The following is a 26,438-nucleotide window of genomic DNA, read 5'->3' as shown; positions in this document are numbered from 1 at the left end:
CTGCTGACTAGAGATTTAGGTGACACTGGTGTACATGTATTAAGTGACTCCAAGGAAATGAAAACTGAAAAGAAGGAGTAAACCTGACAGTACCAACATTTGAGGTGGAAAGCCAGGGATCTAAACAAAAGGATATTTTTCTTCTCCTCTTGACCTCAAGTTAATTTGCATAAGTACTCACTACTACATTATTTAAGGAATTTTTTATTTTAAATGGAAATTTATAAACCTTGCAACACAGACAGGAAGTAATCTTAAATGCATGCCTACCCTCTGCACTGGAGGATCTAGAAGGAAGAACAGATTTGTGCTGTTTTCTATATTGATATTCTTGTATCCCACAGACTCATCATTCATCTGCCAACCGTAGCATTGCCAAATATAGTAAACTAGACAGTAATTGTATTCTTTGCAAACTTGGAATCCTTCATATTCCCTGAAGGAGTTTTCCATTTCGTTAAGTCTTTGACTTCTCAGTTCCAGGTTCACATTCAGGAGTGGTGGTAGGAAACCTGTCAGAAACGTCTCGTTTTACTAGATCAAAAATAAATAAAAGTGTGGCATGGAAAAATAACCCATCAACCTTAAAACCCCTCAGAGTGCCGCCTGAGAGCAAGACACATTTTTTTCTTTCTCACTCGCTCTCTTTCTGTGTTCTGATGATATAATCAATATTTCCTGTCCAAAAACGCAATATTCTCCAGTCTTAGAAGCCCCTCAAGTCTGCATTTAATGTCAAAGAAAATCATGCTCCATATGACAGATGTTTATTTTTCAGCTTCTGTATCTGAAGTCTTCATCAACTTTTAATGAGAAAAGAACCACTGAATAATGTTATCAGTAGCAGAGACCGTACGTGACAATAGTCTTGAATAAGAAAATTTAAATGTTAGAAGAAAATAGACTCTGCCACTAATAAATCCAGATAAACATCTATTTGTATGTGAGGACCAAAAATAATTTCTCCTTCGTTCTCTTTTTAGAGCAGATAAATATTTCTTGAAATAGAGATTCATTACTTTGACAAACCTGCATTTGAGTGTCTGATGTCTACTGGGCACTGTTATTGGGAGCAATACAAAGAAGCAGGTCATAGACCCAGCCCTTGAGGAAATCTAGGTCGAGAACGTAATCTAGTTGTCAGGAAGTCCACGTGAGGCTTACATGGGGGTCCCATGTAATTCTTCAATTCCATATATGCAGTCCTTGAAGCAAATGTAAAAACAGCAGTTCAGATCACAGACACTTAAGATGGGAAGGTGCTTAGAGATCATCTAGAGCAGTATTTACCACAGTTTCTTGACCCTTATCATAAAAAAATAAGATAGTTTTATCATGCACTTATCTGCACATGAGCGTATTTTTTTGCCCACAATGGTACTTACTTACCTTAAACTACACAAAAGTCCTAATTAAAAGTTATGAACCTGAAACTATCACATTATTAATCAACTGTACTCCAATATAAAATAAAAAGTTAAAAAATATTTATGAAGTTCTTATATTTTCTTCTACCCTTCAGTGGGTTTTTTGCATACCCCAATCTAAAGAACACTAATGCAGACCATCTTCTTTAATTCTTTGAGAAGAAAACAATGGACCAGGCAATGAATTTGAATTGCATTAGTCATTCAACTAGTTAAGTGTCCAAACTATGCCAGATAGATCCCAGGTCTCCTGACACCCATTGGAGTACATTTTTTCTTACATAATTTACAACCACACAATGAACCTTGATGTCATGTAAGCATAGCTTTGTGTGTGATGTGTGTAAGCATAGGTTAATGTTACTAAATATTGTATATACACAAGCATTAGTAACACTAATGCTTTCTGAGAAGGTCCAGAAGTGGGAATCATGGAGAACAGTGCAAATGGTGTTCTGTTAACCAAAAGGAGCTAATTGTCCTCTCAGAATTGATCTCTCTGGGGCTTCCCTGGTGGCGCAGTGGTTGGGAGTCTGCCTGCCAATGCAGGGGAAAACAGGTTCGAGCCCTGGCCTGGGCAGATCCCACATGCCGCGGAGCAACTAAGCCCGTGCGCCACAACTACTGAGCCCGTGTTCTAGAGCCTGTGCACCACAACTACTGAAGCCCATGCGCCGTGCTCTGCAATAAGAGAAGCCACTGCAGTAAGAAGCCCGCACACCGCAGCGAAGACCCAACGCAGCCAAAAATAAAAATAAATAAAATAAATTTTAATAAATTAAAAAAAAATTGATCTCTCTGGAAAGAATTTACTTGCCAGCAGAATCATTATTCTTCCCAAAGAATTACAGACCTCCTCATGCTGTTTCCTAAACTTCTTTGCCTGGCAATAATTTGAATTTAACTGTGTACCTCTTTGTGGTTTCTCATACAGCTCTTTTAGTTAGTGTCATAAAGTATCGGTTCTAGTTCTTATTCAAAATTGCACAAATGAGTCCTTGCAGACAGCTCTTCAGGGATCTTGCCCACCACTGAAAGCTCACTGTGCAAACTGAAAGGCAATTTTGAGCATACACGTGAGTCAGAAACTCTTATTATTATTTTCTCTAAGCCACTTCTTGATTTCTTTCAGAGCTCCTTATCTATTTTAGTTCTCAGATATTTTTGAGCATGCTCCCTCCCTGTGGATCTGGATGTATGTACTTGGTTCCACTTGTCATTGCTACAGCGCCCCATAAATACAACTTGAAACCAAAACCTTAGACTTGCAACCCTCATAGTTGCATTTAATGACCGCTTGTGATTTTCAGAAGAGATGGAAGCAGAATGATCAGGTTTTACCTCAGTTAGGAAAGAAAATGCAGTAATGTTTGCCAGCAGAAGATCAACATATTAGATGTTTCATAGTTCTATATTATGGATACTAGGATTAACACAGCATGTAAGAGAAATACTTTCATACTTATAATAATTAGTTTGATCATTTTAAACATAGAGCATATTAGATGTTTCTTCTAAGTTTTGTATTTGGAAAAATGTAATTAATTAATTCAACGTGTATTTATTCCCTAACCTATAACAGATTCAAACCCAAAGTGTGCAGGTAAACTGCATGTTCCTGGGACATGACACATAGTCTCCTAGCTTTCGCCCTTCACTCACAATGAATTCCCTACCCCTGACCCTGCACCTCCAAATTCTTCTTATCTTCCAAGACCTAAATGCCTCTGTGTCCTTTAGGAAAACTTTCCCCATCTCTCTCCCACTTTCCCCAGCCCAAAAGAAATCACTCCCTCAGAATTCCCATTTTCTTATCACCTACTTCATTAGACCTGCTTTTAGATATCTCTGTGTATGTGTGGTCTCTGGTAGGAGACATAAAGCTACTTGAGGTCTAGGACTGGGTTTATTCATCCTTGCATTCCCCACATCCATAACCCATGTTTTCCTCATTGAATATCTCAGTAGATAGATAGAACTTGCAAAAATCTGATACCTTAACTGTAATATTACTGAGAATTGTCTAAGTTTGGATTTCTAGGAGTGAGGCACACATTTTCACCTGCTTTTCCTTGTTGCAGGAGTTGATGTGGAAGAGAAGGCAACAAATAACTATTAAAGACATAAAAGGAGTGAGACGTGCTAGATGTTTTGTATTTCTTCCCCCAGCAACTTGTTGAATAGGAAATGTTGTTGTGTTTAGACCTGTAATGAGCTTCTCTGAGTCATTCCTTCTTTTCATGCTTTCTTCCTTTCACCTACTTCTAGTAATTATAGCAAAACCTTATATTTATTTGTTAGTGTTTAGTTTACAAATCATTTTAAAATCCACTGTATTGCTTTATACTTAGAACAGACCTGTGAGACAGGTGGGCCCTATCCAAATGAGCAAACTGAGTCTTAGGTGGGTGAAGCCCTTGGCCAACATCACCCATTGCATACCTGCAGCCATGGCCAGAGAACGGCAGCCTGGGGAGGATGGACACCTGAGGGACCCCAAGGCCTGAGAGGCATGAACCATATGGTTATCAGGAATGTTCTCTTTGGCTGTATTTTTTCATTTTTCTTTATTAAGTTTTTAATTCTACTGTCTTTGGTTCCATTTTTATGTCTTTTGTCTAGATTCTTTAGGTAAATAGTCCATTTATTTTCCTTTTATTTTTTCTAATAGAATGCATGTAAGACTGTAACCTTTCCTCTGAATAATCCTTTGGTTTTATCCCATTGGTTTTGGTAAGAAATGTACTATACACTTACTGTTATTTATCTCTACATAAGCTAAAATTTCAAATTTGATTTCATCTTCAACTCCAATTTTATTGAAAAGAATACAGTTAAAAATCTCTAATGGTTACATTTATGTAGCTATGCTTTTTGTTAATTTTCAGTTTTATAACATTTTGATCAAAGGATGCAATTTGTTTGTTTTGTTTTGTTTTGATTTTTAGAGGGGGAAAGAATTTTTGAACTATTCGATAGTAAAATATATCATCAATTTATTCCATGTTAACTAATGTCTTTTATATTCTAGTGTTGCTCGGGTTAAAAAATAATTTTAAAATAAAGAAAAAAATGTGTAACTCCTCAAACATTCTTAATAGATAATTGTTCCATGACCCTAAAATTATTTCATGGAATCATGTCAATTCTAGAAAGTCACAGAAAGAAAAAATGGAGAATAAGACACAAAAATATAATTTAAAAAAATTTTAGAGTTAGCAAGAGCTGCGAAAATAAAAAAGGGGCACTGAGGCAACACAGAGGGAGTCACTGCAAGAAGCAAGTGTGACCCCTTGGACTGGAGGAGCAAAGGGAAGAGAATCTAGAAGCTCCTAAGAAGGAACCACGGAGCTGGGACTCAGACCTCTGAGGACACTGCCTGACTGCCGCTGCTTTCTCTGAGGGGGTCCCAGGAGGCTGGTCTGGAAGTGAAGGAAAACAACAAAAAACAAAAAGAGAAAACAAGGCTGGGACCAACTGCCAAAGCTGTGGTGAAGAACCATGGCTGAGATGCAGCTGACAGGACCGGCAGGCAAACAGGAGGCAGCAAGGCCTTCTCTCCCGTCTGCATCCTACTCTGCTCCTGGGGCTCTATACTGACAGAGCCCGTCAGGCAAAGGAAGGTGTAGTCTGGAGAGCCCCAGCCTCAGGATCACAGGGCCAGCACAGGAGGGTGGGCTTCGGGCTGAGACACTAGCTACGGCCTGGCACAAGGAACACTTAGTCCCCCTCCCCGTCCTTTTTACAACTGAGAATCTGAGATCCAGAGCATGTAAGAGAGTGGTCTAGGGCCTCACATAACAGGGGTACAACTAGGGCTAGCAGGCACAGGTATGTAAAACTATAGTGGCAATTAAAATATACTTTTGTAAGGTAGAAAACTGGCAACTGTGAATCTGTTTAGATGGCAGAGAATTTTATAGCTAATAGATGTATTCGGGTGAAACATTTTCAAAATGTGTTTTAATTTGTGTGAGAGAATTAATTACCAAGCTATAGAATTATGATTATGTATGCTAATACTAAGGGTCAGATCAGCTTTGTTGTTTTATTTTACTTACAACACCAGGACTCTGGGCATGTAGGCAGACTCTCCATTGTTTGCTGCTTGTGTGACATATCTGTAGACATAACTCAAAAAATATGAGCAGAAACTTTGCCTATTAGTGTTCTAATGGGAAAACCAATGGAGCTACTGGAGAAAATATCCTCAAAGGAGATGTCCAGCCAGGTATATAATCTCAGGTATATAATCTTCATCATCAAATCTCTGACTCTTTCCCTGGGACAGCAGAAATGATATTTTTTAGATGGCTTAAGATTACCTTAAAACATTCCTGGAGGGTCTAATACAGGCAGAAAAGTACAGGGAGTCTGTGGAATTTTGAATCTTAGCTCTGCCACTTTCAAGGTGACCTTGAGTAAATTACTTTGGTTTCTTGTTACCTGGTGATAGGAATGTTCATTTATTTATTCAGCAAATATGTGAAGTGCCTACCATGTGCCTGGCATTGCTCTAATGGCTGGGGACCAGTGAATCACTCTGCACTCCCTGAGCTTTCCACTGCAGTGCAGGAAGGCAGAAAATAAACCTATAAATATATAAAATGTTAGGTGGCAGTAAATAATATTACAAAAATAGGTCAAGGTAGGCAAGTAGAGAACGACGAGAGGGATTATTTTTATAGAGTGCACAGCAGAGGCCAGTCTGATAATGTAACATCTTAAGGAAAGGAGGGAGCCATGTGGATGTTCTGGAGAAGACTTTTCCAAACAGTGGGAACCAGACATGCCAGGGCCCTGAAGCGGAACCTGCTTAGCGAAGACGAAGAGGATGTGTGACAAGGGGTGGTGCGTGGGAAAAGTGGAGGTCCGGGAGCTGCAGGGAGGGGAGGAGGAGGCAGGACTAGATCCTACAGGGCCTGCTTGTTATGGGTTTCCATTACAGAGCTGGAAGCAGAGGACTGACATGATCTGAACTGTCTTAAAAGATTCACTAGCGCTGCTGGGTGGAAGGTAGACTGTGGAGAGTCAACAAGGGAGACGGGGTCGGAGGTGCAATTAGGAAGCTCTTGCTGTAATCCAAGCAGAAAATGATGGTGGCTTAGAAAAGGGTGTTAGTGTGGAGATGTTGAGAGGTGATGGCATGCCGGGTAGGTTTTGAAGGACCAGTCAACAGCACTGCTGATGTACAGAGAGGGGAGAAGTGAAGAGTGTTCCCAGAGTTGTTGTTGTTTTGCGGTACGCGGGCCTCTCACCGTTGTGGCCTCTCCCGTTGCGGAGCACAGGCTCCGGACGCGCAGGCTCAGCGGCCATGGCTCACGGGCCCAGCCGCTCCGCGGCATGTGGGATCCTCCCGGACCGGGGCACGAACCCATGTCCCCTGCATCGACAAGCGGACTCTCAACCACTGCGCCACCAGGGGAGCCCTTCCCAGAGTTGTTTGCCTGGGCGGCAGGAAGAACGGAGATGCTGTTACTGAGAAGGGGAAGAGAGCGGGAAGGGCTGGTGAATCGTGTGAAGCCTGTTGTGAGATAATAAATCAATGAAATAAATGAGATGATGTGAATAAAACTAGTGTGTTCCTTGCCCACAATAAGCATTCAGCCGGTCTTAGGGCCCTTACCTATCCTTTATTCTTTGTTACTTCTTTTTGTCCTCAGAATGCATTTGTGCACTACCCACACACCCCTCCCTTTTTATTCACTACTTCTCCGCAGATCAATATATAGTCAAAACATTTCCACAACAGTGGGAGGTCGGCTAAACCTCACCCAGAAAAACTTCCAACAGACTGCTGAATCAGCAGAGGTAGATAAATTGCATTTTTAAAGAAAGAAAGAAAACTACTTGATGACAAAACAACATGCATGGCAATCCTTCCAGTTCCTCGAATTCGTTGAAGTACTTCAGTACCCACAAAGTTTCCCTGGTACTGGTTGTTTTTTAATAGAAATTCTGTGAAGAGTGAAATATAGTATTTCATAAGCCGTTTTTTCTTTGAATTTCTGAAGAGAGGCTAGAAAACTGAAAAGTTACCCAAAGCAACTATATAAATGCTTACTGCATATATTATTTCTTGGCACAATTTCCTAGTTGTTTTTATTCTTTTGCCTAAAAGTTTGAAGCATAATATTAAAAAGAAATAAGTGATGTAAATGTGTTAGACAAATATGTCTTAGCAATATTTTATCCAAAGCCAACACCCAAAATAACCAACATATAAATAGAAGCATACAGTGTACATGTAAAAAATATGCTTGGTTCTTTAAAATTCTTTACTGCAAAATTTTTATTTCATTTGAAATGTCAGTATTCAGTTCACATATCTCTATACTCTTAAGAATCATCAGCATTTAATTTATGAGTGTTTTTAGTTGGAAGGAGTCTGCTGTTTAAAATTCAATTCAATCCCCTTGGTTTGGGTTGAAGACTACTTACATCTTGTGTTTTTCCCAAAGCCCTCCTCTATGCCCAATTTCCCATAGCTAATCAAATCTTTAATCCAAGGTAGAATGCAGCCCCTACCACTTCCCCACCCCAGCTCAGGGGCAATAACACAGAGAATAACAGAGCCCAGGGACAAATAACACATTTGTCCCATGGTTTCTCCTCCTCTGTCCCCAGGCAGCATCTAGTGTATGTGTGGCTTCATGTAGCATTTAAACCTGGGTATAATGATGGCTTAAGAAATAAATCCTGCAACCAGCCAAGAGGCAGCTGAGGGACCACTGTGGATAAGAAGCACACAAGAACAGACCAGCTTACCTTCAAGGAGTGTGTGCCTTGGGTGTGTTCACGAGATTATCCAGCAGCAGAAAGACGAAGCCCCCAGCTTTGCCAAGGAGGTATAGAGGCAAACAAGGATCTCTTTGGGGGCTTGGCAAGTAGGAGTATTGGCAGAGGCAACTGAACCCTTGTAGATGTCTTAGGTTTATGACTCGTGGTTTTTAATACTAAATTATGGTATGATAGGAAATTCTCAGGCTCCTGAAGGTACACAGTGGAAAGCAAATGTCTAAGCAAATATGCCAGCATTTAGTATAAAATGCAGCCGAGTAGTTGGCACTAGCTGTGAGAGGCCTGGAATTGACTATACAGTCTTTTGTTCATGGGTTTCCAAGTATAACTTTCCTAACTCATGACCAGAGAATCATTTATCCCCAGGAAGAACCTACTTCTTAATGCTTTTCTTTAACTTTAATCCTGTTAAGTTCCATGTTTAAAGTAAGCAGCCAGGTTTACCAAAGGTTTCATCACCATAATTATTAGCAATTTTAACTCTACTGATACCAAGTCTGTTTTCCAGCTGGGATAGCCCTACCCCTTTGACTTAGATGGGAAAGAAAATTGATTTTGACTGATATGTTTTTAAATTTCAGGGATAGTTGCTGTTCTCTTCTGTGGAGTCACACAGGCACATTACACCTACAACAATCTGTCGTTGGATTCCAAAATGAGGACTAAACAGGTAAAAGAAAAAACTCACTACAGGCTTTGTCTCTTTTCTCAGTGTAATGGTTATGTAATTCTGGCAGGGCACTTGGAAAGAATTTCATTAGTAAAGGAAGACAGTAAGCTGAAGCCTTCGTTATAGGTTGGATATTTATAGTTTTTTTTTTTTCTTCAGGATAACTATTAACAATTCTCTTGGTAAGCAAAAATATAGTTATAATAGTCTCTTCCTCCTGAGAAATGTGGAACGTAGACTGTCAGTCCTGAAGATGAAAGGCCTACCATCAGTAATAATTCACAGTCACTTACATCTAAAAGCATTATAAAGCATGTGAGATTGGCTAGTTTTATAGAAAGAAGGAAATGAAGAAGGATAAGGAAGTAATATTTGGTCTTTAATTGGGTGCTTTTGCTTCCAAGTAAACTCAACTGCCAGTTGTCACATAAGCAGAATGTATCTCCGATATGCCAGGAACACATCTGTTTTGATATTGGTGCATAAACACTCACAGATTCCTCCCACAAACATTTGCTGCATCACCACTCTGTGCCAAGCACTGTGCTTGGTACAAGGAATCAAAGGGCAGATAATATATGACCCTGCCTTTAAGTGGTTCATTATCAAGTCTGTTGAGGAGGATAGAGATGTGCAGTGAGCAATTAATTATCCACAGTGTGATAAGTACTGAGATAGAAATGTCTATATAGGTTGTTTGGGGAGAATTCCATAGGGCCTCCTCCCATGGTTAGGCCTGGGAAGGTGCAGAGAAAGTTTCCAGAGATGATAGCCCAATCTGGAGCTTGAAATACAAATAGAAGGTAATTAGGTAAAGATGTGGGATCCAGTGGGGGATGAGAAGGTAGCAGGAAGGGCATTCGAGGCCAAGGTTGTAGCATGGACAAAAGCTCTGAAGCAGTTTATTGGAGCACTTTAAATAGTTCTATGTGGCTAGTGAATGGGGTAAGGCTGAAGTTAGTGGAATACAGTATGCGATGAGACTGCACACACAGCCAGAGACCAGCTTATTGAAGGACTTTCATACCTTGTGAAGAAGTTTAGACTTTAACCTAAAGGTAATGGGGAGTGGCTCTAACAACAGAAATTTATTGTCTTACACTTCTAGAAGGTAGAAGTCTGAGATCAAGGTATAGGTAGGATTAGTTCCTTCTGAGGGAGAATCTGTTCTATTCCTTGTTTTTACCTTCTGGTGGTTTTCTGCCAATCTTTGGTGTTCTTTGGCTTGTAGACACATTATCCTAATCTCTGCCTTCATGTTCACATGGCATTCTCCCTGTGAGCATGTCTGTCTCTAAATTTACCCTTTTTATAAGGATACCAGCCATACTAGAATAGGAACCCACCCTACTCCAGTATGACCTCATCTCAACTTAACTAATTACATTTTCAAGGACTTTATTTCCAAATAAGGTCAGATCCTGAGGTACTGGGGGTTAGGAATTCAACATATGAATTTAGGACGACATCACTCAGCCCATAACAGGAAGTCATTGAAGTGTCTTAGGTAGAGTAATTTTCAGATAATTGAAGTTCCATTTTAGAAATATCAACTGACAGACAAGAAGAGCATGGATCAAATGGCACTTGTATCACCTAGCTTGTGCTGTATAACAAGCAACCCCAGTGGCATTTAACAATAAACACTTATTTATCGTGCATCTGCAGGGCTTAGCTCTTTTGATCTGGGTTGATCTGGGTGGCTCTACTTGTCTCAACTAGGATGATTCACTGTCTGTGGGTTTGGTGGGGCTCTATGCTAGAGTGGGCTTGTCTGGAGCACCTTCACCAGTGTCACGTGTCTGTCATTCTTCTCCTGGCAGAAGAATAAACCCCCGTGTGCCAGTTCATTTCAAGCTTCTGCTTGCATCACATTTCCTAAACATCCTATAGGTAAAGAAAAACACATGGCTGAGCCCAGGGTCAAGTTGCTGAGCAGGTCACTAGCTTACAGTGGGAGAACACTGTAAAGTTACATGATAAGGAACATGGATATAGAAAATTATGAAGAACAGAACCAAATTATTGCAGTCTATCCCAAAATGCAAATGGAGGTAGATAGGCTCCTATAATAAGCCCAATGATGCTGAGAACATCTGATGTTGGGGCAGTGGGAGTGGAAAAAACCCAAAAAGACATCTAAGCAAACCTGTAATTGGCTAGGCATTCCTAAACAGTTTTTGAAGACTTACCTTAAAGCTCTGTAAAATGGCTATTGTTTTCATCCTTCTCTCTTTGTCATGTCCCAAGCTCAGCTGGACCTGAGTCCATCTCCCACCTACCCAGCAGGGACTCTGCAAGGTCACCCTTATCTCTGCCCACCAGAGGACACAGAAAATGCAATTACAGACATTTTAAGGAGCCCCAGTTTTAAAAAATGAACCAGAAAACTGAGCCCAGTACCTAGAAACTTCCAATACATAGTCTCCTAGGATCCTTTTAATTATGGAGACTACTAGCATTCTCTAGAATTTAAAGGGAAATATCTTAGGCTGTTTTTTCCTGACCTCATATGGTTCTCTGAGCATTTGTATTCTGAAAGGTTGAACTCTGTTTAGGGACTTGCAGTTTTAAGTCACGCTATCCAGACTGCGCAGCAGAACTTCAAAGATAACTCATCTCATGGCGCGACAGCAGCCCAGCACCTAGGGGAGTCAAAGCCAAACTCAGTGCCCCACAGCCTTCTGTTCTTCTCTGAATGGCTTGACAAGCACTCCCTGATGGGCTGCCAGCATCCATTTTTACAGCAGTCTCCTTTAGGGAAGGAGATTTTTACAAGTTCATTCCTTAACATCCAGATAATTGCATCCCTCCATCTTTGCTCCCCCCATCGCCTTCTTTCCTGGGTGTCTGGTTCATAGTAGGAGCTTAATGAATGCTAATTCCCTTCCCTTCCCTTCTCATACCTTTCTCACTTTTCTTCTTTCAGGATATCTCATTTTCTATTTATTTTTTCTCTCAATATATGCATACATAGCAACTGTGCATATTTATACATGAATATATATGCATACATCTACACACATATTCCCCACCCTAGCATATAGAGTCCGAGGTCACCATTTAAAAAAAAATGAGATCAAGTACTTTATTTTTTATTTTTTTAATTTCAATAATATGCTTTATTTAATGCAATGTAGCCAAAATATTATTTCAAATTGTATCCAGTGTAAAAAAATATTAATGAGATATTTTACTCTTTTTTCTGTATACTAAGTCCTTGAAATCCTGCATCTGTGTCATCCTTATTACAGCACATCTCAAGCCACATTTCAAGTGCCCATTAGCCACATGTGGCTAGTGGCTACCATATTAGATAGCTCATGTCTAGAGGCTTGATCAGGTTCAGTTTTGATTTCCTTTTTTCTTTTTTTTTTTTACATCTTTATTGGAGTATAATTGCTTTACAATGGTGTGTTAGTTTCTGCTTTATAACAGAGTGAATCAGTTATACATATACATCTGTTCCCATATCTCTTCCCTCTTGTGTCTCCCTCCCTCCCACTCTCCCTATCCCACCCCTCTAGGTGGTCACAAAACACCGAGCTGATCTCCCTGTGCTATGCAGCTGCTTCCCACTAGCTATCTATTTTATGTTTGGTAGTGTATATATGTCCATGCCACTCTCTCACTTTGTCACAGCTTACCCTTCCCCCTCCCCATATCCTCAAGTCCATTCTCTAGTAGGTCTGTGTCTTTATTCCTGTCTTACCCCTAGGTTCTTCATGACATCTTTTTTTAGTTCCATATATATGTGTTAGCATACGGTATTTGTCTTTCTCTTTCTGAATTACTTCACTCTGTATGACAGACTCGTGGAGAAAAGGGAACACTCTTGCACTGCTGGTGGGAATGTGAATTGGTACAGCCACTATGGAGAACAGTATGGAGGTTCCTTAAAAAACTAAAAATAGAACTACCATATGACCCAGCAATCCCACTACTGGGCATATACCCTGAGAAAACCATAATTCAGAAAGAGTCATGTACCAAAATGTTCATTGCAGCTCTATTTACAATAGCCAGGACATGGAGATCAAGTACTTTAATGAACTTCACAGATCAAAGTCCTTGGCCACATCTTCACCAATGTAGCAAGCAAAGTTTAAACTCCATGTGGGAAACCAATTATAAATTGTAAAGAAAAGCTGAGGCAGGGATTATAGAGATTGCCACTGTTTCCTCTTGAAACGGACAAAGGTTTAGAAAGTATTATATGACAACACATGGTTACAGAATACATTATCTTCCTCTGCATCTCCCTGAGTGGTGTTCATTGTCAGTAGGATAAATCGCCTCTTTGCCTCTGTCCCCAGGACTGTTTAATGGGAGTGAAGGAAGTCAATTAGTGAAGTGTAGGAAAAAATCAATGAAAATCCACTTTGTGTTATAAAATCCTTAGTTATGGGCTTCCCTGGTGGCGCAGTGGTTGAGAATCGGCCTGCCAATGCAGGGGACACGGATTCGAGCCCTGGTCTGGGAAGATCCCACATGCCGCGGAGCAGCTAAGCCCGTGCTCCACAGCTACTGAGCGATGAGAAGCCCGCGCACCGCAACGAAGAGTAACCCCTGCTCACCGCAACTAGAGAGAGCCTGTGTGCAGCAAGGAAGGCCCAACTCAACCAAAAATAAATAAATAAATAAATGTGTATATAAAAAAAAAATCCTTAGGTAATAAGATTTTAAAAAGAATTTTATTCCTGGACTGTGCCTAGATCAGCTAATGAAACGGCTATATCTGGATACAAAGACTTTTGAGAATTAATATATCCTTTGTAGCTTCAAGAATTAAAGTGCCTTTTTTTTTTTTTTTTTTTTTCAGTACACGGGCCTCTCACTGTTGTGGCCTCTCCCGTTGCGGAGCACAGGCTCCGGACGCACAGGCTCAGCGGCCATGGCTCACGGGCCCAGCCGCTCCGCGGCATGTGGGATCTTCCCGGACCGGGGCACGAACCCATATCCCCTGCATCGTCAGGCGGACTCTCAACCACTGCGCCACCAGGGAAGCCCTAGAGTGCCTTTTTAAAACTGCAGTTTTACATTAAAATATGTTTTGTAACTGATAATGACCATCTAGATGCCAGTGAATTGATTTTCACTCCAAGCCATGAAGAAACATGTAGCATCACTGTGTGTTAGGCACAAAGCAGCATAATAGAGACATTCTGGTGCTTTTACCCACCATGCGGATTTCTATTTCCATAGCAAAGCACTCTAGTAAAGAGTATATGAACATACGTGGCAACCCTTTCCCTGGACTCAAAGCCGTTTGCTTACTTTAGGGTGTGCACATCTAGTCCTAGAGACAGACAAATACTGCAAGCCCTGACTCTTGACCTAGAAACTGAGAACCGTTAGAGATACTCGAGATGGACATCAGCACACGGCAGTCTGTGAGCCTAGAGGTCTCACCCTGAAGCATCCAGAAGACCGCACACCGACCTCTTGACCCCACTCACACAAGTCCCGGCCTGCCTCCCAACCCCTTCCTCCCTCATGCCCTCACCCGCTAGGCAGGCCTGGGAGCTGATAGTCTGGGCCAGATTCCAGGGTGTTTCCATCAGCTGTCTCTTCCTGGCCTGAGGCTGACTTACAAAACCATGTACTTCTCTACCATCCTTTTTTTTTTTTTTTTTTTTTTTAAAGATTAAAGAGTATCCTTTAATTTTTCCTCCAAGGTTTTGGGGTTTTTTTAAAATTTATTTTATTCAAGTGTATTTGATTTACAATGTTGTGTTAATTTCTGCTGTACAGCACAGTGATTCAGTAATACATATATATACGTTCTTTTTCATATTCTTTTCCATTATGGTTTATCACAGATCTAGCATCCCTTTTAATTAGAATTTCTCCTTCCCTTCCTGCAATTTCCACCTAAAAATTACTTTTACAGATATACATGGGCGTACAATGTTAATTTAAATAATTAACATCTATGATGCATTAACATGTACAAAGTACTTATTTAATTTTTACTTACTTCTCTACCTAAGTGGTAGCTCTTCTTATTATCACTGATTACCTTCATCCATTCATCTAATATTTTGTGAGAGCCTATTTTGTGCCAGCCGCTCTTCAAGGTGCTGGGATACAAGAGTGAATCAAAAAGAATTGCTAGTAGAGGAGTTTGGAGGAATCAAAATAAATAAGCAAAACATACAGAGTGTTCACGGTAAGTTATAAGGCCCATGATAAAGCAAGGAAGGGAGGAAGGAGTGTGTGTATATGGGAAGGCAGCATTGCTACTTTAAACAGGGTGGCCAAGGAAGGCCTCAAAAAGAAGGTGATCCTTGAAAGAAAGAAAAGAGGGAGCTATGTGGACATCTGGGGCAGAGCTACCCAGAAATTGGGAACCACATACACAATGGCACCCTGGGACAGGGTGACCAATGTGGCTGAGGTGCAGTGTACCAGGGGAGAGCATGAAAGACAATATCAGAGCAATGACAAGGGACGGGTCCTGGACAGCCTGAACAAGGTGGGAAAACACCAGAGGCTTTTAAGTTCAGGCATGGCATGATACGATTTAAATTTTAAAAGAAGGGAGGTTTCATGTATTAACTGGAGAAGATTGCAAGATAGCACATTTGAGGGACAATCGACAACCAAGTGTTGATTTGTGACATTTGAGATGTGTATTAGTCCACAAAGCAAAGCTATTGATAGCCAGTGGGACAAAGAATTCTGGAGTTCAGGAGCGAAGTTTAGGCTACAAGTATAATTTTAGAAGTCACCAGGATAGAGATGATATTGAAAACATGAGGCTGGATGAGATCTCTAAGGAAGTACTAGAGGAGAGATCCAAGAACCAAGCTTTGAGGCACTCCAGTGGTGGTAAGAGGTCAGGAACCAGCAAAGGAGACCTAGAGGGAGAAGCCAGTAGGGAGAAGGAAAACCAAGAAAGTATGGTGTCCTGGGAGTCAGATGAAGAGTCTCCAGAAGGAGCATGAGGAATGGTGCCAAATACTGCTGAAAGGTCAAGTAAGGTGAAGAACATGAACGTCATTGATGACATTGATAAGAACCGTGTTGGTGGAGTGTCAGGGTAAAAGCCTGAATGTAATGGGTTCAAGAGAGAATAGAAGGAAAGAAATTGGAAACTGTGTGTATAGACGAGTCTTTCAAAGGATGTGGAGCAAAGAAATGAGATGATAGCTGGAGGGAAAAGTGAGGCCGAAAGACAAATCGTTCTATTTTTAAGATGGGAGAACTAACAGTACTTTTGTGTGCTGATGGGAATAATACAGAGTAGAAGACCGTGTGTGAGAGGGTTTGCCAAGACTTATGAGTGGCAGAGGGAAATTTTTAACTTAGGTTTTTTGACTTGTCGTTCAAACTATTTTGCCTTTTACTATTCTCTGATTAGTAAATGGGTTTAGTAGCAATTGGGGGGCTTAGCATCATTTATTCAGTAAACCTTGAGTGGATGGATAGATGAATGAGTGAGTGACGAATGAATGTTTGGCTATCTTTATTATCCTTTCAGCTAATTAGTCATTTAGCTTATATTTAATTCTGTCATCTTTGAAAGTCTTTCAGTGCATTTTAATTTTTTTATTAAAATATAGACCGAGATGGACATAGATGTTTTCATGCATTTATTTTTGAAAAGCCAGATTCTTTGCCTAGCATTTATGGGCAAACAATGACATCTTCGTTACAGCACTTTCTTTCCAGATGCTTATTTTATTTCCATTCCCCCCAGATGATATTTTGAGTGTTTATCACCATTGAATGGAAAAGCAGCAATGCAAATCCAAATTTAAATTTCCAATAAAAAAAAAGACAATGGGAGCCAAATTAGATGTGCTATGCATGACTTTGTAAAAAAAAATTCAAGAAAAAGAACAGGAATGTGGGGAAATCCAGATGATATGGTGAAAAGAACACTTAAGTGAGAGTCCAGAAAGCTAGAGTTTGCCCATTATCTCTACAACTAATGGTGGGGCCTTGGATAATTAATTTAACACCTGTGAGCTTCAGTTTTCTCATTTGTAAAATGAATGATTGAACTATATGACTGGGTTTTAAGGAGGATGCTATAAACCTAATAATTCTCTGACTTGACATAGAGCATAAAACACACATCTGGTTCCCTCTTCCAGACTGGGATGGGCAGGGATCACTTGATTACAATGCAATGCACAGAGATGAGAGGAGCAGTCAAAGTTTGCCAATGCTCTTGTTGACAGATCGTTGGGTAGACCATTTTAATAAGCTGTCAAATCAAATCCAAGGATGAAGCTGTAGAACATCAAAGTCCTTGATTTATCCTGGGGTGAAAAGTTTCACTGAGGGCTGGATACTTTTTCCTGGAAAAATTCTCTGTTCCTATGTGAGTGATTGTAATGGGTTCTTCAAAGACTGCCTGCTTCCTTGGGGGTGGAGAGAACAAAGCTTACGTTGCTACCACTCAGTGTCAGGGTCTGACTGAAGGGCTTCCCAGCTTTTCATTTCAAGCATGGACTGAGTGTGGACTAAGCACCACATGGTTGCATGGCAGGCACCATGCTAGAATCCAGGGAGACAAAGGCAAAAAAAAAGGCAACCAGGAGACTGAATTGCTCCCTGGAGGCAAGGTGTTCACGGGAGACTAGAAAGATAATTAGGAGATTATCATGCAGATTTCATGGGAAATGAAAACAAAGAGAAAAGAGTATGCAAAAGCAGAAAACTAAGAATGATCTTGACAAGTCCTAGAGACAAAGAGATAGCACACTCTGCCTGGGGCTCAGGTTCCCTTGGGGAAGTAGATAGGGGTGGGTTTGGGCTGCTGGTGTAGGTTGTGGAGCAGGAAAGGGAAAGGTTTGGGAGAGGGTTGAGGATTAACATGGAGAGATGAGTTCAGGTGGACATTTTAGTGTCTCACTGTGCTACGTTTAGGAGAACTATATTCTTTTTTTTTTTTTTTTTTTTTTTTTTTGCGGTACGCGGGCCTCTCACTGTTGTGGCCTCTCCCGTTGCGGAGCACAGGCTCCAGACGCGCAGGCTCAGCGGCCATGGCTCACGGGCCCAGCCACTCCGCGGCATGTGGGATCTTCCAGGACCGGGGCACAAACCCGTGTCCCCTGCAACAACAAGCGGACCCTCAACCACTGCGCCACCAGGGAAGCCCAGGAGAACTATATTCTATAAGGCTCATACTTGCTTAAGGCTTTTAGACATAGAGATGATGATAATAATCAGATTTGTTACAAAGATAATGAAGGTAGGATCATGAAGGAAATGACATCAACCCATGACATCAGTCTCCCTGCTCACCACACTTCCTTTTGATAAATGCTTACATATGTAACATCTAAATTTATCTTAACCTTCTGTGGCTCTAGGTATACTTTTGTCCTGTCTGATTCCCTTAGGATGTTGTGGTCTATATGAAAAGTTTATGGAAGTTTACCATTTAGTTTTTTCTTGAACTTAGGAGTTGCTGAATTAATAAAAAAAAAAATGAATGAGTGAATGAATTATGACCTTTAACATTCCAAGATAAAAAATAGAGAGGGGAAACAATGTATGCTAATTCATAGTTTTATTTAATTCTGATATGATGCATTAATTTAAATGTAATGAGTTGGATGTACAAAGCAAATGTCTAGGGTAATCTTGAGATATTGAAAGAAAGATCAAGTATAATTCCATTACTTGTTTCCTGCAGTGTGCATCTGCCTTATTGATTTGCATTACAGTGGTTTTTGATTATGGTTTTCTGCAATTTTTCTCCATCACTTTTAACAAAAGCAAGCTCGTTTCATCCCAGTTACCTGTTCTGAGGCACAGAGTAGAGAGAAAGTCGGGGGCAACAATGCCCCTGTCTCCCTGGCTTCTGAGAAGTAAGATCAAAGATATCTTCATAAAGCTTAGAATTGCCATTTAAAAAAAACTCTAATTACATTTCCTTTGTCAAGATTTCTACCACTTTTCTTCTTCCCTTCATTCAAAGTACGTTTAAAAATACCATCCTAGAAGGGTTGAATTCATAAAAGATGGCAAAGTGTTTAAATTTCTCCTTAGCTAAGCTGGTGATTCTTTCCAATGAAACTCATTATATTGTATAAAGGACATTTAGTAGTTCAGCTAATAAGTGTTCTCTTTTAAATGCTAATGAGAGTGGAGCTCCCACATAATGGCAAGAACACACTGTACTTTCGGTGCCCAGAAAGAATTATTGTCTGTGAGCCCCTAGTTAAGAAGCCATATGCCACAACCAACTTGGATTATAGTAGGGGCCACAATTGACCATTAGGTGCACTCCATAGTAGGTATCTCCTATATGCCAGGTACTAGGGAGAAATAAAGCTGAGTAAGACATAAGATGTGCTTTCCCTTGAAAATTTTTCATGTAAGTTTTTTTCTCTGATAAAGCTGTAACATCAAGGTACCGTAACTTCTCGATTAAATTTTAGCTACTCTTTTAACCACACATCTGTGTTTGTTTATCATAGTATATAATTGCAGTTGAGAATTTTAAGTCATAAAATCTAAGAAGTTCAGAGCAAGGTGGGAATATAAAGATTTTAAACCCAGAATTATGTTGGAGGAAACTGAAGCCCAAGGAAGTTCGATGACCTGAGGGGTAGAGTCAGTTCTGCAACCCAGGGGCCAACGTGGGCATAGACCAATGCTCAAGGGATATGCCCTGCAAACTAAAAATACCCAATACCCACCTCCAAAAAGCAACCTTTGGTGTATTACTTATCTATTGCTGTGTAACGAATTACCCTAAAATGTATCATTTAAAACAACAAACTTGTACTATTTTGTATTGTTTTTGAGGGATCAGAGTCTAGGAGCATCAGCTTAGCTGGGTAGTTCTAGCTCAGGGTCTCACATGAGGTTGCAGACAAGCTGTTGGCCATGGCTGCAGTATCTGAAGACTCAGCTAGGCCTGGAGGATCCACTCCAACATAGCTCACTCACATAGCCATTGGCAGAAAGCCTCAGTTCTTCACCATGTGCCTTCCATAGGGCTGCTTGGGTGTCCTCATGGTGTGAAAGTAACTTTCCCCCAGAGCAAGTGAAACCGGAAAGAGAGAGAGCAAGAAGAAAGCAGCAATGCTCTTTTTTTTTTTTTTTTTTTTTTTTTTTTTTTGGGTACGCGGGCCTCTCACTGTTGTGGCCTCTCCCGTTGTGGAGCACAGGCTCCGGACGCACAGGCTCAGCGGCCATGGCTCATGGGCCCAGCCGCTCCACAGCATGTGGGATCTTCCCGGACCGGGGCACGAACCCATGTCCCCTGCATCGGCAGGTGGACTCTCAACCACTGCGCCACCAGGGAAGCCCAGCAATGCTCTTTATTAACTACTCTCTGAAGTCACACACTGTCACTTCTGCCATATTCTGTTTGTTAGAAGCAAGTCACTAAGGCCAGCCCACACTCAGTGGGAGGGGAATTAACCTCCCCCTCTTGAAAGGAGGAGTTTCAAAGAATTGTGAACATACTACCATGGAGCCTGATGCCATTTTGGGAAGTGATTTTTTGATCATGGTTTCAATTTCTTATATGATTGCATACTTAGGTTTTCTACTTCCTCAGTCAACTTTACTTTCCTAGTAAACCATCTATTCTCTCCAGCTTTTCAAAAATTTTAATAACAACAATTGTTGAACACTACTACCTGGCATTATAAATATATATTTCACATAAGTTATTCCAATTAAAATTCACCAAAAAATTCATGAGGTAAATAATATTAATCATATTTTACAAGCCTTAGAGAAGTTAAAAAGGTCACCCAAAGGATAGAGTTGTGCACCATAACTCATTATTATTTTAATGTCTTTTTCATATATTTGATTATAGACTTTTCCTGTAGAAAGTGATGTGTATGTATTTTCCCCTTTCTTTTTTTTTTTAAAGAAGATGTTGTGGGTAGGAGTGTATTAATTAATTTATTTATTTTTGCTGTGTTGGGTCTTCGTTTCTGTGCGAGGGCTTTCTCTAGTTGTGGCAAGCAGGGGCCACTCTTCATCACGGTGCACAGGCCTCTCACTATGGTGGCCTCTCTTGTTGCAGAGCACAGGCTCCAGATGCGCAGGCTCAGTAGTTGTGGCTCACGGGCCTAGTTGCTCCGCGGCATGTGGGATCCTCCCAGACCGGGGCTCGAACCCGTGTCCTCTGCATCGGCAGGCAGATTCTCAACCACTGCACCACCAGGGAAGCCCTTCCCCCTTCTTTAATTTATGAAACTGAATATTATACTGATCATTTTAAGAAATAGCACTTGGATTTGTTTATCTATTCTACTACCGTGTTCTCTAATTCATTCCTTTCTCTTTTTATCACTGTCATTTTCTTCCTCTCCTTGGGCTTCACTTCTTCCTCCCTGTCCCCTTTGTAGATGACAATGAACCCAAGTAACCATGTCCTTGCCGACCAACACTCCTCCCTTTTCTCTTCTTTTCCTTTATCAGCCTTAACACTAACCGGAGACAGCCTTGATAGGTAAAACCAAGAATGACTTTTCTTTTTCCACCAAAGTATCCATGCTGTCACGTCTTCTATCCTATTCACCTCTTTATCTTGTGACAGATATTTTATTCCATTTTGCTGCTGTTGTTTTCCTCTTTCTTCAGGATTCATCAGTACTCCATGTAGCTAAGAGTAATTGAGTATTATTGTTGTTTTCTTCTGCTTCCTCATCCCGATCATAAAAGACTCTATATCTGAGTCACCTGCCAGGACTGTCTATCTCTACCCAATAGGCAACATTTGGGGGATCCATATTAATTCACCATGACATTTCTTGCCAACAAGATTCAAAGCCTTCTCCTAACTTTTGTCTTATCTTAACCCTAAGAAAGTATACTCACTTCATTCAGCATTTTCTAAAATTTAATTTTTTACTGTGTTTCCCCCAAAATAATGGCTTTGTATTCTTTACCACTATGTAGAGCTTCAGCCTCTCAGAGAGATGGTCCTCTCGCTCTCTCTTTCTCTCTTGCCCTTTGTCTCAATATTTTCTCTCATTTCTTTCACCTTTAGAAAACAAGAAAAAAATCGTTATTAATGCTTAAGTATTAACATATAAATAGATATGATCCATGTCCTTCTATGTATGAGTCTGATTCACTGCTTAATGGGAAAAATTTATCTGAATAGGTTTTAAGAGATCAGCTGGCCTGGTCCCCATTTTGATGACATTCAAGACAGATGGTTGCTCATTATTACCTTAAAATTTCTAAGGATGGCAATGACATAACCCCCTTGAATAGCCCATTATAGTTTTATCACCCTGCTTGACAGGTGCAGGTATGAAGGGCTTCAGTCTCATAATGGCATTTTGGGATGATAAATGGAAATTACTGTCATCTTTCTACTCATTTTAATTAAATTTGATTGATGCAGCACAGAAAACATCAAGGCTGAATACGTGCACCAGAGCGTGTGTTTGTTAAAGAATACTGCCAAATTTAAGGATGCCATTTCCTTGATGGTCTTGAAAGATGCAGCAAATGGATTTAATAAAATGTTAAGTCTTTGTGCAATTCCTTCAGAAGAGAAATTGAATTACTTCTGGAGGCACAGCTCAAAAACCCAAAAAATCTCATCAGTGGAGAGATGATACAGAACTCCAAATTACCTAAAAGGAAAATCTAATAAATGAGAATAAGACTTTGGTTTTAGGAAAGTCACTTAATGCAATTGTTCTGGGTTGCATTGAGAAAGCACTTGATTGGAGTCAGCAGTGACCCATCTGTTCTTGAGGGAGAAGAGAATGTCCCTTATTATGGACTGCTGTAGCAGTGAGCACCCAAATAACAAACTATTCCTGATGTATTTTTCCATTGGTTCCAAGATGTTAAAAATTATGCTTGAAAACATACTTCTTTTCCCTTTTCGTACTGTGCCTTGCTCCATTCCAATTAAATTTTCAAGGACAAACTAGAGGGGCAAAGATGCCTGATGGAAAAATAAAGGAATTCTTCTGTTGAGAAAGAATGTCTAATCTTTTCTGACATTATAGGTAACTGAATTTACACAACTCTTCTCTTCCCCAGAGATCTGTGAAAATGTGGTCCTTGGGACTCAGGTCTGGAAAAAATGTTATTTTAGGTTTCTAGGACAATGACTTCAGACCTCAACACTAGTCATCCTCTGACTTGCTTTTCTTGTCTAAAGATGCTGCTCTGATGATAGCACAGGGACCTACAACATAGGGCCGAGGTAGCAGATCTCTTGGCCGACTAGAAACAGGCAGGCAGAGAAGGGCTCCAGGTAGCACGTGGGATGAGGTGAGAACCAGCCGAGTTTCGCTATTCTGAGTTCTGACACAGCAGGTTTCTGGAGAGTTACTGTGAAGTTCTATGAGCAGCCTCTGGGTTCTTTCCTAGGGTCACAAGGTGGACTATATCTTAACTGTTTATTCCTTCTGCAGGTGTTCCCAATGGTGGTTTGTAGGCTAGTGTGATAATGATTCAATTTTATGGCACTGCCTGCACTCAGTTCTGGCATAAATTAATGATTTACACCACCCTCTTAGGGGAAACACCACCATTCTTCCACTTTGTGCTAATCTGTTGTTTGGTTTGGGGCTTGCTTTTATAGTATCAAGTGGGGCAGGTAGTCTACAGGGGTCTTTTGCTTCATCCAAGTTTATTAGAGACAAAAGAGTTTGAAACCATCTAACATTCCGGGGAAAAGTAGTCTGATTTTAAAGGAACATTTCTGGCTTGTTCGGCCCTACTGAATGTTTCATGTAATGGCTGGACTGTTGCTAGGACTCAGATACACTGGCCTGTGGAATAAAGCACCATTCCTTAAGGGTCTTCCCTATGTTCTGGGCAAAAAAGTACCTTATTAAAGGCTCTAGAATGTTCCCAGGCACTAATACAGGCACTAGCCCTAGTTCCTGATTTGTCCAAGGTCCAGACAACCCAAGGGAAGGAGCTTGAATTTTATCCCTGACTGGGCTTCAGGCATGTAGTGATATATGTATGAGGAAGGGGTTAATGACAGAAGCCAGACACAGAGAGGAATAACCAAACCCTTAAGTGGGAAATTCCTATAAATGGGAAGGGGTCTAGTACAGCCTGAGGATCAGCATCTTTTTGTGGGACTTTGTGAGAATGGACGTGGCCCTCCTAACCCACCCACCTGCTGGCCTGCCTATATTCTGAGGACGAGAGCACTAATTGGTAAAATGGGGAGAGGGGGAGGCAGCAATGTGTCCCTGCTGGGACCCTCCTCTCTTCCCAGAATGCTGGCTGGTAAACTAGAAAGAATTTAAGTGGGTGTCCAAATACCTCTACTAAGGGGCCATCTCTAAAAGAACTGGACACAAGGAAACGAAGTTGGAAGGAGAGAGAAGCGGCAAAGACCAGGAGGCAGGCAGAAATAGAGCTTCAGGTGCTGGTGGCAAAAATAACAGGTGCCCCCAGGAACGAGGCTGTCCTAGAATTGCAGGCAGCAGGCAGCTGCGGTGCAGGCAGCATGGAGAGCACGGTCAGCAGCTCGGAGTACAGCGAGAGTAGGTGGGCGCAGGTAGCATGGCTGTGGCTGAGCCGAGCAAGCACGTGGGCAGCCGGAGCTGAGGCGTGGCAAGTTCCAGGCTCTGGTCATATGTGCCACCCCCGCTCCCTCCTCCTGAAAGCCCTCAGAGCAGGCGTTCTCCACCCTGGACTCTGTTGGAATGACTGAGGAGCTTTCACAAATCCCAGATGCCTAGGAACTCTGATTTAGTTACTCTATGGTAGGGCCTGGGCTGCAATATATATATATTTTTTAACTCTACCTAAGTGATTCTAATGAGTGACCAAACCTAGGACTCTAGAAAGACACTGGGCGGGGAAGGGCTGAGGTTCCGTCATTTGACAGGTGGGGTTTTGATCCAGCAGCTAGAAGCCAAACTGTCCAGGTGACTTCATGGGGGGTGGGAACTGCACGCCGGAGGGCTTGAGGCCCTTCTCCAACCAGGCTGCACACTGGAATTACCCAGGAGTTGTGCCCGGTGCCTCCCCCAGGGATTCTGATTTAATTGGCATGGGGTGGGATGGACCAGGCAGCAGAGCTCTTTAAATCTCCTTGGGTGGCTTTAATGTACAGCAACTCTTGAGAGCCAATGACTTGGGGGAGATTAACATCACTCATGGGGTTCCCCTTTGGGATTCCCATAAATATTCAAGAGAAAAGGAGGGGCTTCCCTGGTGGCACAGTGGTTGGGAATCTGCCTGCCGATGCAGGGGACACGGGTTCGAGCCCCGGTTTGGGAGGATCCCACATACCATGGAGCAACTAGGCCCGTGAGCCACAGCTACTGAGCTGTGCGTCTGGAGCCTGTGCTCTGCAACAAGAGAGACCAAGATAGTGAGAGGCCCGCGCACCGTGATGAAGAGTGGCCCCTGCTTGCCACAACCAGAGAAAGCCCTTGCACAGAAACGAAGACCCAACACGGCCAAAATAAATAAATTAATTTTTTTTAAAAAAGAGAGAGAAAAGGAAACTCTGGAAGGGATTTTTACATTCTGTGTGAGTAGGTGGAGGTTCAGAGCCATCAATGTTTAGATGTTTGTACAAATGCCTTTATATTTGCAGTCAGGATGTTTTGGGGACATTACCCAGATAGGTATTTCCACAGTTCTTAGATCTGGGGAGGCAGTCAGACTGACAAGCCGAAGAGAACAATCGACAGACCCCGTCGTAGGGTGACTTGCTCACTTGTCTGAAGCAGACAAATGGAGGTTTCACTTTAAGATTCACAGATTCACTGTAGTGATCACAGATTGCAAAACTGTTGCACTACATAGAAAATGGTACTTCAACTAGAATGAGCTATTTAGGGGTATTTATTTTCACTACTTTCATCTTTAATTTGGGAGAATGCAGATTTGATTAATATTTATTGAATATCTAATAGGTGCCAGTCACTGTCTAAGGTGGTTTACTGAAAATTAGTATATTTAATCTTCATGACAACAACTGGTCAGTTAGGTCTTAAGAGCAGCTATTTTACTGAGGAGGAAACTGTCACACACAGAGCTAACTCATTTACCTGGGATCATACAACAAATAGACCTGGATGGGTTTAGGACAGATCCCAAGTTCAGGGCTTTTTTTCCACCTCACCAAGCTGCCTTTCTTCCACCTCTACTTATTGACTTGAGGGTATCCCACAGTTTAACTTTCATTTCCAGTTTTAGTTTCGTAGAAGCATTTATTTGTGATGAATTTCATGAAATACCTTTGGAAAGTTGCTAAGTATACAATCCATATAAATCTAGACTTACCTACAGTATCCCATACTATAGATAATTCTAGGATAGAGAATTTTTTCCACCTAAAATTATTTGAAGCCTCAATAAATAATATCTTTTTAGAGTCAATACTCGAGAATGTTGAAATCAAATCTCTAATTTCTTCAGCTAAGGAGGTGGTATTCTTAAATGACAGTGATTCTAATTACTGTACTCTACCATGTATGAATTGAGAGAAAACTTGCCATGTCTATTTCTCAGAAGCTGTGGCTAAGGCACACTTTGATAATTTTCAGAACTGTACAAAAGAAAGTTTAATGTTTTCTATATGATGAGGTAGACGTGTAAAG

At 41.1% G+C, this 26,438-nt stretch overlaps 1 protein-coding gene across 14 annotated transcripts in view; it reads left to right on the top strand.

Annotated features, from left to right (window-relative positions):
- Positions 1 to 26,438, top strand: part of SLC9A9 (solute carrier family 9 member A9) — a 685,122-nt gene that overhangs the window by 420,024 nt on the left and 238,660 nt on the right. For all 14 annotated transcript variants that reach the window (XR_014294342.1, XM_082624526.1, XM_082624525.1 and 11 more), the window contains one exon: positions 8,810 to 8,898. Coding sequence is in view for 13 of the 14 variants with exons in the window: in XM_082624526.1 (XP_082480652.1) it covers positions 8,810 to 8,898 (89 nt within the window). In the remaining variant the exon portion in view is untranslated. The remainder of the gene's footprint in view (positions 1 to 8,809; positions 8,899 to 26,438) is intronic.

The sequence above is a fragment of the Mesoplodon mirus genome (genome assembly GCF_964341445.2).
Source record: "Mesoplodon mirus genome assembly, chromosome: 6".
NCBI lineage: Eukaryota > Metazoa > Chordata > Mammalia > Artiodactyla > Ziphiidae > Mesoplodon > Mesoplodon mirus.
Note: the sequence above shows the minus strand (reverse complement) of the source record. Positions and strands in the feature narration are given on the sequence as shown.